We start from the raw sequence: 13706 nt of genomic DNA, 5'->3' as shown, positions 1-13706 counted from the left end.
CTATTTGCAAACTGCTTTTAGGAAGCAATTCTCATTCTTATAATATTGATTGGAAATCTACTTTTTCTGTGTTTCTCAACAATTATTTGTAGTTTTTGCTCAGGACACGGGAAAGACTTTCACATAAATCACTACTAAAAATTTTAACTTATCTTCCCATACATTAAGAAAAATTGCAAAAACTGCTTTGTACTATAAGCTGTTCCAGTAACTATGTGATCTTAGGTTTCATTTTTTAAAATGAGCACTGAACTCTAGTTGTACTTTCATTAGAGCCAGGGATATGAACTAGAACTAGAACACGGGATGGCAACGAGGCCGGGCCTGCCAGAATTGAGAGTGTGCCTGCCAGGACCTGGTTCCTGTGCTCTGCATTGTGTGAGATTGCAGTCCAAGTTCCAAACAGGCTTGGCAGAGTTTCCTCCTATTCTGAAAACACCTGATTGCAATCCAGGGAAAATCACACACATTCAGTTCGATTCCCACCCCACCCCCTCACTGCTTTTTCCCCTCCTCCATAAGACAGTAAGACAATCAAAGGTGAGTTTTGTACGGGCTTGCCCACAGAACATCTAAAGGAGTCACTATGTTTGACAGCGAGGCCTGTGGGGCCCTCACCAGGCCCCTGGGGACACCAGTGGCAACAGCACATGGAGCAGGATGGACAGCCAAAGGAAAAGCACTGTCAAGACCATCTTTCTAGAGTTTCCAGCGTGCCCCACATGCATGAATACTGCAAATGTAAATCACACAGTAATGGGAACAAGAAGAAAAAATCAAATGGAGAAACACAGATTATACAATAGTGAAAAACTGTAACTCCTACCTGGGCCAAAGAGAATATGTAGAGCCCCCAGTGAGGCAACCATAGCACAAAAAAAACTGTCAGGACACTCTTGAGGATGACTGACAGGCTCTCGGCAATCACCTGCAGAAACACGGTAAAGGGTGCACTTCACGTTATTAAAAACTAAAGATGCACAGGAATGATGAGTAGGAAGCTGGGAGAGTGGTTACCCTGGGAGCGGAGATGGGGCACAGGGTTAGACACAGCTCTGATAATGTTCTAGTTGGGCTGGGCGGTAAGTTCATGGATCTTCAGTATACCATCATGCTTTAAGATTTACACATATGCTATATACTCTTTTGTACATATCAAATTACATATTTTGAAAGATGAAAAATTACTATTAGTATACAATTAAAAATAGAATTACTAGAAAAATCTGAAAAACCTTTACAGTCCTCTTACATTCTTATCTAAACTGATAACTTCACTATAAGTAAACCTGTTTTGCATTTAGAGTATAGCAGAGGTAAACCTAAGCCCAGCCCATCTGCCAAATTTCAAGGGAATGAACTAAACTGATCATGTTACCTTTTTCCAAATTTCTTTTTAGACGCATTCTAAAAAAAAAAATCATTCTCTCCTAGGAAACATTTTTAAGAAACCACTCTTTCAAAATAAAAAAAAAAAAAAAAAGAAACCACTCTTTCCCTTATTCTTCACATTTCCCATCAAAGCAGAAGGTACACTGACCTTGAGTTTGACAAACATCTGTGCTTGTGCCAAGACCCAGAAGGGCTCTCCCAGAAGCTCTACCACGGCCGAAAGGCCAAACACCACCACTCCAGTTCCATAGTGGGGGACGACATTAGGATCAGGCACTTCAAGCAACTGTAACCACACCCAGCCCAGGAGCAAGGACCAAAACACACCCAGGGGGACTCTAGAAAAGGGAAAAAATGTTTTTTAATATGCTAAATATAAAAATAAATGTATATTAAAATAGTAGCACTGAACAGAAAGGAAATATAATCATAAAAATAGCTACTACTTATTAATGCACTTCCTACACGCCAGGCACTAGATCCACCCCCTTTACTTCTCGGACACCTCACAACGATCCTGTCATTATCCCCATGTAAGTGATGAGGGAACTAAGGCTGATGACAAGCACTGGGTAATCTGGCCAAGGTCATGGACAGCTAGTCAAGGGCAGAAGCAGGACCCAATCCCCATCTAATGCCAAAATCTCCACTCCTATCCACTGTTACGCTGACGAGATAAGCAAAATTCCCAGAAAGTACGTGCCTGTCGTTGGCACCCTGAATGACTAAAAGACAGCATCCAGTTGGTTTTTGCACCCAAATAAGCAACAGTCCAGTGCACAGTGTCCCTTTGCATGTGCACCACAGAGCACTTCAATATGACTGAGTAGTTAACTGTCATGCCTTGAATAAAATGAACACCTACCAGCCTCACAACAGTCATTTCCATGAGGCAAGAAGGAGTTATGTAAGGCAGCATTGAGAAACAACCTCAAGCACCAGTCCTCCCAGCAGGGATCTAACTGCAGAAAAGCCATTACAAGTTTTAGCTGATGTACTTGGCCTTCAAGAATATTCTAAAAGGCTCAGAACTGAAATCAACCTAACAAAATTGAAGAAAGATATAATGAAAGCCCTAAAAGGCTTTCAAAAAATACTAAGTGGTGGTTAAAAGCTCAGAAAAGACTATGGGGGAAAGATTAGGAATAAAGAAGATGGCACAGGCCCAGTGAGGCCCAGAATGGGCATCGGGAATGGCAGAAACAATCTCCCGAGAGGGTAGAAACAGGACTAGAAACCTGGCCCCGAAACCCCCACCCAGAGCTCTTGGCCATCCACAGAGAAAACAGCCAACAAACTCCTTCTACGTGGACGCTCTCTCCTTCCTGTCCCACGCCCAGTCCTCAGAAACACCCATGAAACCGAAGCTGGAGACAGTTCAGCTTTGGGCAAGGTTGCTGTTTAACCATTTAGACTTAAGACACTTGCTCTCGCACTGTCTCCTGCCAAAGCACGACTCACGTTAGCCACAAGAGGTTGAAGGTCTGGCCCCAGTCTTGCTGGGCGCCCCCACTCAGACATGCCCTACGGAAGGCCTCTCTGGCCAGGAAGACGGTGGTCGAGTAAAGCAGTGTCAGCCTGTAAAGGAAAGGCAGAAATCAGTAATGACTCTAGTTTTTTTTCACAGAGAGAATTTCTGAGATTTTGCCAGCGACAGGAAGAAAAAGCCTCGGGCATAAACCACTGGTGGCGATGTGAAGGGCAGTGAGTTCCTACAGGGCCCCGTACTAATCTGATCCACTTGAACAACAGAGTTAGGAACTGAACAAGGGACACCTGAGTGTGTGCCTATGGAGCATTATGCCCGGAGAGATACTGCCGCGGTGGCCCCCAAAACCAAACGCTTCACAGCAATAGGCAGAGGTGTGGCTCTGACCATAAGGAGGAGAAAAGGACAAGATATGACCACACACGGCAAGGGGACCTCTTGGTCATCCTGAGACTGGTGACCCAAGAGTTCTTATAAGAGAAGCTGAGGCTCTACTGAGTGGAAGCTCTGGCCAAAAGCATCTCAGGACAGGCAACAGACTTGTTACAGAGGTCACTGCAACCGAGGTCAGCAAGGCTTGTTTGCATACTTCCTGGGTGGGCAGTACGTAGGTGGACCCTCTTGCACCTGGGTGAGTGGTAGCTGAGGTTTTCCTCATCAACAGGCTGTGGCTGATGAAGCCAGACTGGGGACAGCCCAGGGCTAAGGTCTCTCTGAGGTTGTCCAAGGATCATGCTGCTACCCAGTGCTTCCGTCCACCACTGCCAATGAGGATACTGAACCACATGTTAAGTAGGGGGCAGGCCTGACCACGGTTGTCAAAGCAGAGACCTGCCAATCTGGAGGAGACCAGATGGCAAGAGGCCCAAACTATTTTCAAATCTGAGCACGTAAGAGGAGATTTGGTCTTCTTCCTTCCTGCTTTTTTTTTTTTTAATTTTTTAAAAAGATTTATTTCTTTATTTGAGAGAGAAAAAGAGATGAGCAGGGAGAGGGGCAGAGGGAGAAGCAGACTCTCTGCTGAGCAGGGAGCCCCACATGAGGCTCTATCCCAGGACCCCAGGATCATGACCTGAGCTAAAGGCAGATGCTTAACTGACTGAGCCACCCAGGTGCCCCCTCTTTTTAAAATTTTTTTAAAAGATTTTATTTTTAAGTAATCTCTACACCCAACGTAGGGACCGAACTCACAACCCCAAGTTCAAAGTCAACATGCTCCACCCACCGAGCAGCTAGGCACCCCTCTTCCTGCTTTTAAAACAGTATTTCTCAAAGTATGGTCCCTACTCTAAAATTACCTGAGGAGCTTGTCAAAATACTGATTCCTGGGCCCCTCCTCAGTCCCACCTAGTGCAAAACTCCCCAGATGATTCCTTTGCCTGTCAAAATTTGAGAACCTTCTCCAAGCTCTGAGAACAGAGCCCAGAGCATATGTTTGGTGGGTATTCGATGGGAAATGTTGTCTGGAACACACTGTCTTGTTTATCAGGACATGAGGATACACCTGAGAAGCTGAGCTATTCTGAGCACTCACATCACTTCATATACTTTTGTGTCATTTGTGAATACAGAATATGTGTGGGTGCCCCTGAACAGAAAGGAGAGTAGAAAAAACAAAATGGAGTCTAAAAGACAAAGCAAGGCAGCTTTCTAAGAGCCGCCGAGGGACTCATGACAAGGACTCAAGCTCTCACCCTAACTACCATTTTCCAATTATAAAATTCACTGATGAGGGAAGGCAGCCTGCTCCAGCCCTGCAATTATGAAGCACATCCTCATATACTGCAGAATTCCTGCTTCCTTTGCTGTCAGCAGGACAAGAACACAGGATTAGACCTGAGACAGGGCTTGCAAGGAATTACTCCCACTCCTCTCCTGGGTTCTCAGAGTAGGCAAACCGGAACAGGCGGCAGAGAAGTGTGCATTTGGAGGCCGATAATGGCAAACGTTCCATGGGGCCATTAAAAGCAACATCGCCTGCTCATTCCCCCACCCCGGCATACTCTTCCTCAGCCCACTGCTAAAACACTCTGCTTCTGGGAAAGGCCTATGCTTCTAAAATCCGAGGGTGACACACAGGTGCCCTCACTAGAGGCGTGAGTTGTGGGCAATGCCAGGGCACGTCCCTTCTTACCTGACATTCACTATGCCAACAATTTCCTTTGACAGGAAGCGAAGAATAAATGCATTCAAGACAAAGGTGATCAATCGAAACAACACCTACAGATAAAGAGGAAAAATTTGTGAGATCAAATTATGTTGGGAATATTTATTTGTGAAATGAAAACAATGTGGCTGTTCTTCCTAATGACGTACTGACATACAACAGCTTTGCCATAGAGACCCTCTCAAAAATGCGCCACCGGTCTGCATTTCTTCTGAAATTGTCCTTGAGGTCCTTGAGGTCCTGAGCACATCTGTGCGGTGGCCAAAGAGCCCACAAAGGCACTTGGAAGGCTCTCTAATTTATTGATAAGAGGGAGCCCCTGACATATTCAGTGAATTTCTTTAGGTTCAAAGTTAGGCACTCCAGAAGACAGAGGATTCTAGTTAGTGCTTCACATTGGCCCTCCCTCCAGCCTGTTTAGAAATAGCACACGCTTAGCAAGTGGGAGCCTGCAGGGTATGGCAGAATCTCTAGGAATCACAGGGTCTAATTTCTCTTTTTTTCTCTGCCTAGTAATATCTGGGGATTCTGATAATGACATTTAATCTCTTTGAACTTGTCTTCTCAATTAGAAAAGAAAAAAGCCTGTATTTATTTACTAAATATTTGCCACTTTCCTGAGAGGAGCTGAAATATCTTTTTTTTTTTTTTTTTTTTTTAAGTACAGGGGCTCCTGGCTGGCTCAGCCAGTAGAGCATCTGACTCTTGATCTTGGGGTTATGAGTTTGAGCCCCAAGCTGAGTGTAGAGATTACTTAGAAATAAGATCCTTAAAAAAATTTTGAGTACCGTTGACACACAATGAAGTAACTTGCAGTAAATGACAACTGCAAATAATAAGATAATATAAAATGGGGAAGGAGAGACAGAGTCCAGCTATTGCCATCTGAAGGGGATATATCCCAAGATTTCAAACCTGTCAATTCAAGAAAACTACCTGAGCAAAGAATTCTTCCAGGAGACAGAGAACAACAGGGTGCTAAGCAGGGATGCTAAATGGGGATGTTGACCAGGTGCAAACCTCAGCCCCCCTCTGCATCCAGGCAGCACGGCAGGTGTAACTCAAGTGCACTCCACAGCAAATGACAAATCACTCTCAGAGTTACCTGTGAACAGCTGCAATTTGTTTGGTTTTTTGAGAGAGAGAGAGAGAAAGAGCACGCACCCTTGTGGGAGGGGGAATGGGGAGGAAGAGGCGGGAGCAGAGGGAGAGGGACAGAGAGAATCTTAAAATCTTAAGCAGGTTCCACACCCAGTGTGCAGCCAGACTCGGGGCTCGATCTCACAACACTGAGATCACGACTTGAGCCGAAATCAAGAGTTGGACACTTAACTGACTGAGCCACCCAGACTCCCCCCAACAGCTGAACTGTGAAAGATTCAATCAAAATATGTCAAGGGGCCATGATGGTTTGAAAATCTCTGGGGAAAGGTATGACCAAAAACGGAGAGTACAGTTTAACACTGTCAGTGTCTGTTAACACTGAAGTGTCACAGAGCAACCCGGTCTCTAAAGCCGATCTTAACCTTTATGGAGTCAAAGGTGACCTTTTGAGAAAGGCCTGGTGAAAGCTCTGTAGCTCTCTTTGGACACATGCAGATACATACATACCAAATTCTTGACTCAATTTTAGACGTTTGAAGCCAATTCATGGAGCCCTGAATGGAAAAAGCGCTCTGCTGAGTCTCAAATCACCATTTAGCTGTTAAACCCATCATCTCCTAACTCCTATGAGCCTCAATTTCCTTCTGTCAAATGAGGCTACCTATCGCATAGGGTTGAGAACAAGGATCAAACAAGATTGTGAAGGTGAAAGCATTTTTGAAAAATACATACAAATGAAAGACCTTAATACTTTCACTATGGCCAGCTCAGAATTAAGACAGAATAAGCTTTCAAATTCTTGCAGAATACAATGTAATTGCAAACCTATCTTAAGTGTCTGCATTGTAATTTGAGAAGGCCTAGAAGATTAAACATACACGGATTAAAACACTCAGGAAGCCTAGATTATGGCTATATTTTTAAAACAATGTACACCTATTTATGCTAACTTAAACGTCAAAGTTATCATTGTCTAAGTAAATGTCTCGGGCTATATCCCTATCTCCTAATTGGTTTGAAGAAAGGGTTGAGTTAATGATGCTCTGAAGTTGTTCATGCTACCCAGTATTTGCTCCATATAGTGGCCGTTATTAGCAACACAATCTTCATTTAACTTTGTAAAGGACTTTACAGTTTATTTTTTATATTAAAAATGAGGGATTTATTACATGCGTTGTATATATATTGTGGGTTTTTTTTTTTAATTTTAGTTAACAGACAGTGCCCAATATTGGTTTCTGGAGTAGAATTCAGTGATTCATCTGGTACACACAACACCCAGTGCTCATCATAAGTGCCCTCTTTAATACCCATCACCCATCTAGCCCATCCCCCACCCACCTCCCTCAAGGGCTTTACAGTTTTAGAAACAGCTCTTTCACATCCGTTAATCATTTGATCCTTCAAAGCAACTGGGTAAACCCACAGGAAGCAAGACTCAGAGCAGTGATTTGCCCAATGTCACACAATAATCATATGACCCAGCTTCACTTTATAGGTAGGCCACCTGACTCCCAGTCCATTGTATTTTCTGCTAAGATGTGGTCTGTTTCTTTTTTTATGAATCTAATCTGGGTGGTAAGGTATCATCAAAGCCTTAACAATCAGCATTGTGGATAAAGCACTGAACTCAGTTATTTATGTTGTGGAATAGAAGAAAAAAGACTTGGTAAATTCATAGTTCACCTACTTTAGGGTTAGGTGAATGTTTATTAAACACGTATCTTGTGCAAGGAACTCTTCTACATGCTTTACGTGATTATTTAATTTCATCCCTATAATGACCATTTTAAAAATCCTTATTACCATAATAAAAACTAACATTTACTAAGTACTTATAATGAGCTAGGCACTTAACAGTCATGCCATCTAATCTTGCTAATGACCCTAGGAGGTTGCATTATTGTTCTCATTTAAGATAAGGAAAACTGATGCTCAAAGTAAAGTGATTTTTCACAAGGGCAGGGATCTGCCAAGTAACAAGGACTAAATGAGCACAAGTGTGCCGGGTTCTCGTAATATCCAATTGAAACACTGCCTCTAAAATAAGGGGGAGGGTGGATTCAGGACTTCTCTGAGTAAGGGCTGAATGGCTTAAGGGTGTAACACAGAAAAACTGAGCCACTCAGAATGACCAGCTCCTAGGGTTAATACAATCTTTAGAGACCATTTGGACCAATTGGCATGTACCTTATCTGAAAGATGATGAAAATTAAGGCCAAGAAGGGGAAGTAACTTATCCAAGGTCACACAGCCAGAAGGAAAATGCAGCCAATATTTACTAAGTGCATACTAAGAGTCAGGTACAGCATTAAGTACAATTATCTGAATGACTCCAGTCAAGCCTCATAGCAACTTTATGAGCTAGGAACTATTATGACCCCAATTTTCCGATGAGGAGCTGAGGCATAACAGAAGTCCTTTGTCCTGGGTCATGGAGCAAGCACAAGGTAGAACCAGGATTCCTACACCCAGATATCTTTTTCTTAGTTATGCCATACTGTCTCTCTAAACTCAGTGGGAGTCAGAAGGTTTGAAAAAGGTGTTTGAGGGTCAGCGATGGGGCATGGAGAAAGTGAACCCCTTCCCTTAAAAGCATGAGATTCTAGAGCACCAAAGGCAGCCCTGTCACCTGACCTGTCTCCTACCACCATATGGGAGATACAACGCTCAGAACCAAAGTGACTTGTTTGCAGTCTCCCAGCTAGGGCTCTGCGCTCCAGGCCCAGGCGCCCCTTCTCCGCCGCCACTGCCTCCTGTCCAACCCCTCTGTAAGTGGGGTCCACGCCGGGACTGGGTGTGCCCCGGAGCGCGCACTCAAGGGCCCCAGGGCCGCCTCCCCGCGCATCCCAGCTGCGGGTCAGGCTGGGGCCGGCCGGGCAGAGAGTACCTGCAGGAGCAGACCGGAGGAGGCCAGGCGGGCCGCTTGACCCAGCACCTCCCGGCTGCCCATAGCTTCGGTGCCCGGCTTCGCTCACCGGGAAACGCCACCACCAACCGGCCTCGTCGCAAGAGGATAGCGTCACGGAGCTCCTCGCTCTCTGATTGGTGATCTTGGGGCAGCGGAGGCGGAGCACGAGAGGTTCTGGTCCATTAAGCGGCCGGCTTGAGTGACGTCAGTGTGCCTGCGCCGCATCGCTCCTCTCGTTTGGGTTGAGCTTGTGAGCTTTCTGTCCCTGTCCCTCCCCGTCCCAAGTAAGTTAAGAGAAGCTGTTAAAGTAGCCCAAATCCCTTCCCTGAGGCTCTCAGCCTACCAACCAAGAAACACTAACTTCTCCGGCCTCCTTCATAAGATTCTTGCCTTTTGGCCTGGGTTTACAAGGTTGCGCCACAGCCCCCAGAATTAGGACGGGAATTGTCAGCATTTTACACAGAAAGGACTGAAGGACCGGAAGTTAAATCCGCATTTTCACGTGTGTGGTTTTGTGTAATCCTTTCTAAAGAGCTGAGAATTGGACCCTGTTGTCAGACGAGTAAGATGAGATGTGGAGATGTGAGGTGACCTGTTCAAATCTAAACAACTTGTGCTTGAGTGGAGCCGACCCTGGGCTTCAGATCCTAAACTTTTGCTTACATGCTACCAGTTGTGAGGACACAGCAGAGGAATGGCCGGGAAATGCTTTATAAAACGTAAAGCACCCAACACACAGCATCAGCTGCTCTGCCATTGTTCTTATCTTCTATGCAGTCGTAGGAAGCCCGCTTGCCCAGTTTCTTTTAGGCCTTCCCTGATCTGACCCCAGTCTACCTTCTGAACCATCTTTCACACCACCACTGCCCTTTTCCAATGCTCGCCAGGCCTAGCCATTACGAACCCTTACCATTCCTCGAACAGCCCTATCTCCTTGGCCTTCATTCCCGGTTGCCCTCTGCCCAAAGTGCCATCCCTGATGGCATCCCCCACCAACCACTCTCCCAGACCCCATTGTCCTGACTTTCCTGAGTACTACAGTCAGCACCTGCTATGGACTGAAGGTTGGTGTCCTCCCAAAATTTATGTTGAAGCCCTAATCCCCAGTGTGATGGTACTTGGGGATGGGGCCTTTGGGAGGTAATGGGTCATGAGCGTGGTACCCTCATGAATGAGGCTAGTGCCCTTATAAGAAGAGACGAGAGAGGGGAATGCTCTCTCTCTGCCATATGAGGATACAGCAAGAAGGCAGCCATCTACAAACCAGCCAGGACTTTATCTTCGACTTTGCAGCTTCCAGAACTGCAATAAATAAATGCCTGTTATTTAAGCCACCTAGTCCTTGGTATGTTGTTATAGCAGCCTAAGCACCTGGAAAGCACTTTGTGACCTTTATAGCTTCTAGCCCAGTCTGCTTTGCAGTGAAGAGGCTAGAATATGTGTCTCTGCCTAAACAGCACATGAGCTTTAAGAAGGCAAGAGTGAAGCCCACCTGGCTTGGCCTCCTGCAGCAGTGCGGGAGAAGGCTCCTAGGAGTTCCATAAATGCTTCCTGCCGTGTGACAGCTGCTGTTGCTGTTGCAAACAGACCACAGGGCTCAAGGCCTATGCCCTCTCCTCCCCAACTCCATCTTGCCACAGTCATCAAACTGTGTCTAATGGTAGAGGTTCAGAATGTGTTTGACTATGAAACAGACCTGGCCCTGAATCCTCATTCCATTACTCACTACCCTGATAACCTCAGTATGCTCATATTATAGATAGATAGATATTATCTATCTGTTCTGTGAGGGTAATCATAAGAATGAAAGCAGACAAAAGTCTGGCCCTTCAGGAACCTAGAATCTAGTGGAAGGGAGACTGACTGAAACAGTCCCAATAATAACATTTCACATAGTGATAAGTGCCATGAAAAAAATGAAACCAGATAAGGTAAGAGAGGCTTTTGGAGGGGGAGGGGGCATGCTGTTCTGGAAGGCAGGGTAAATCAGGCAACCACCTGGGAGAGGCGTGTGCCTAGAGAGGAGGGCAAAGTGCTAGAGGGTCAGCCTAATGTATTTGGCCTAATGGCTGAGATGCCCAAGGGCTTGACCTGGGCAGCTTGCCCATCCCCATGGACCTTGAGCTGGCAGGCGAGGTAGGCTTCTGCACCCTTTATTCCCAGCCAAGCAGCCGCCTCCTCCATGGCTCGTCCCTGAAGCAGAACCAACCAAGAGCTCTTCATGTCCACATACTCCTAACCCTGGGCATCCTGGTGGGCTGGTCTAGGAGGGACGAGGAGATCATTTTGCTGGGGGCAAAGAAGCCAAAAGGGAAATGCTCCAAGCTAAGTCCAAAGAGCAAAGCCTCAGGGGAGTCCAGGATACAGACTCTGAGGGGTTCCTGGGCACAGAGTTGAGGGCCTTTTTCTCTTATTCTGGAGGTTAGGACTTAGTAAGGAGAGACTGAGCATGCACTTTGTGCTCAGAGCCATACTGGATGCTGGGGTGGGTGGGGAAAGGAGCCGCGCTAAGGGTCAATGAGCACGGACCACCAACTCCATGGTAGGCACTCGTGTGTGCATTGCACATGCATGTTTCAACTTCTTTATCCCCTTCAACAACTCTTGGGGTGGGTATTACAGATGAGGATAATGAAGCACAGAGATGTTAGTGACTCACCCAAGGTCATTCACCTAGGGAGCAGTCAAGCTGGTATTTGAACCCAGATGCTTTCTGACTCTAAATGCTTGAAGATGTTCCTGCCCTCAAAAAGCTTCAGGTCCCAAAGGAGACCTAAGAGTCCCCATATCTAAATCACAGAGAACATGTGTGGCATCAAGGGGATAGACTCTGGGAGGACTGCAGTGGTCGAGTGGCAGTGGGCTTGCGGCTTCCCTCACCTCCGTGCTGAGCCTCCCCAAAGGCCTTGTCTCTCCTAAGAGCACTGGCACCCACAGGGCGTGGCACAATCCACAGGTTTTGTGTAGAGGGCTAAGCTCAGGGCCGGTGAACTGTTGCCTGTTTTGTACAGCCTACAAACTAAGAACGGGTTTTACATTTTCAAATGGTTGCGGGAAAAATCAAAAGAAGAATATTTGATGACACATGAGAAGTATATGAAATTCAAATTCCAGTGTCCACAAGTAAAGTGGTATTGGAGCACAGCCACATCCACCCACTTGTCTGCATACTGTCTGCAGCTACTGTTGTGCTACAAGAGCAGAATAGTGTGTCCCCCAAAGCTGAAAACATTTACTGTCTGGCCTTTTACAGAAAACGTTTGTCGATCCTGGTGATGACTGTCGAGCCCCAGCGCCTGACATGCAGTAGACATTTGGATATTGAATGAATGAATGCATGGATAAATGAATGGTGAAGCACTAGGAAAAAAGGGAAGATGAGAAGGGTTCTTCCCCAGGGGTCACCTGGTTTGGAGAACCAGTGATCCCTGGAGAACACCAGACTATAATTGGTGGTCACTGAAGGAGCTGTTTCCCCAGGCTGCCCCCCTCCATCTTGCCCTCTGTGCCAGGTGGCCTCCCTGCCAAGGAAAGCTGACCCAAGCAGTCTATTTTATTACAAAGCTAGAGGGAGTGCCAGGGCTGACACCAAGCCAGCTAGGCTCCCCAGGCAGCAGGGCAGGGAGGGGGGACTGCCAGCGGGCAGCGAGGTAGCGGGGAAGCTAGGGCTAATTGTGCCTTGGGCCTCAGGGGAGTGGAGGAGGCTGAGCTGGGCTCCATCCCAGGCACCAGCCAGTAGGTGGCGGGCGTCTCGGGTGAGGGCCCTGCCCTCCCAAGGCTTCCTGCTGCCCCAAGAACCTCCCCCAGGGCCCCTCCCAGAAGGAGAACCTCAAGGCTCTGCCCCTCCCTCAGAAATCCCCAGGCGTGAGAACATGGCTGTATAACTACTAGTCCACATTTGCTGAGCCCATGTAGGCACGGTGTCAGGCACTTCGCTTTCATGATCTCATTTTACTCCCACAGCAGCCCCACAAGGTAGGCACCCTTATTATCCCCATTTTACAGACCAGGAAACTGAGGCTCAACGAGGTTAAGGGACTTGCCCAAGGGCTAGGAAATGGGGGTGCTGGAATTTGCCTCCGGCATTGTGGCTCTCAGACCCCAAACCAGGACTGAACCAGAGTGTTCATTGTTAATGCTGATTCCTGGGCTCCACCTCAGCAGTTCTAACTCAAGAGGCTGGGATGGGCCTGGGAATTTGCATTAACGAGCACCCTGGGTGGTTCTGATACAGTGGACCAGGCTCTGAGAAGTACTGCCTAAGGGCACTTCTTCAGGCACCCTGCAGAAGCTGCCTCCTTTTGGGCGCCTGGGTGGCTCAGTCCATTAAGCGTCTGCCTTGGGCTCAGGTCATGATCCCAAGGTCCGGGGATCAAGCCCCGCATCGGGCTCCCTGCTCACAGGGACCCTGCTTCTCCCTCTCCTCCCCGCTTATGCTTTCTCTCCCTACCTCTTTCTCTTTCAAATAAATAAATAAAATCTTAACAAAAAAAAAAAGAAAAGAAAAAACAGAAAACTGCCTCCTTTGATGAACTGAAAGAGTCTGTCTGCTTAAAGCTGGCAAAGCAAGTCCTGAGATCTGCCCCCAGGCTTGTCCAGCCTGCAAGGGGTCTTGCTGTCAGGACTGGGCTGTGGGTCAGTGG

The 13706-nt window shown here is 46.8% G+C and overlaps 1 protein-coding gene across 3 annotated transcripts in view; it reads right to left on the bottom strand.

Moving 5' to 3' along the window:
* RFT1 (RFT1 glycolipid translocator homolog) overlaps nucleotides 1–9169 on the bottom strand; it is a 52035-nt gene extending 42866 nt beyond the window's left edge. For all 3 annotated transcript variants that reach the window (XM_078077103.1, XM_078077105.1, XM_036102558.2), the window contains exons 1-5: nucleotides 9043–9169; nucleotides 5016–5101; nucleotides 2854–2970; nucleotides 1541–1730; nucleotides 827–928 (exon numbers count right to left, since the gene is read on the bottom strand). In XM_078077103.1, coding sequence (XP_077933229.1) covers nucleotides 827–928; nucleotides 1541–1730; nucleotides 2854–2970; nucleotides 5016–5101; nucleotides 9043–9105 — 558 coding nt within the window. In that variant the 5' untranslated portion in view covers nucleotides 9106–9169. The remainder of the gene's footprint in view (nucleotides 1–826; nucleotides 929–1540; nucleotides 1731–2853; nucleotides 2971–5015; nucleotides 5102–9042) is intronic.
* Between the last annotated feature and the right edge of the window lie 4537 nt (nucleotides 9170–13706).

This window comes from Halichoerus grypus, chromosome 1, assembly GCF_964656455.1.
Source record: "Halichoerus grypus chromosome 1, mHalGry1.hap1.1, whole genome shotgun sequence".
Classification (NCBI taxonomy): domain Eukaryota; kingdom Metazoa; phylum Chordata; class Mammalia; order Carnivora; family Phocidae; genus Halichoerus; species Halichoerus grypus.
Note: the sequence above shows the minus strand (reverse complement) of the source record. Positions and strands in the feature narration are given on the sequence as shown.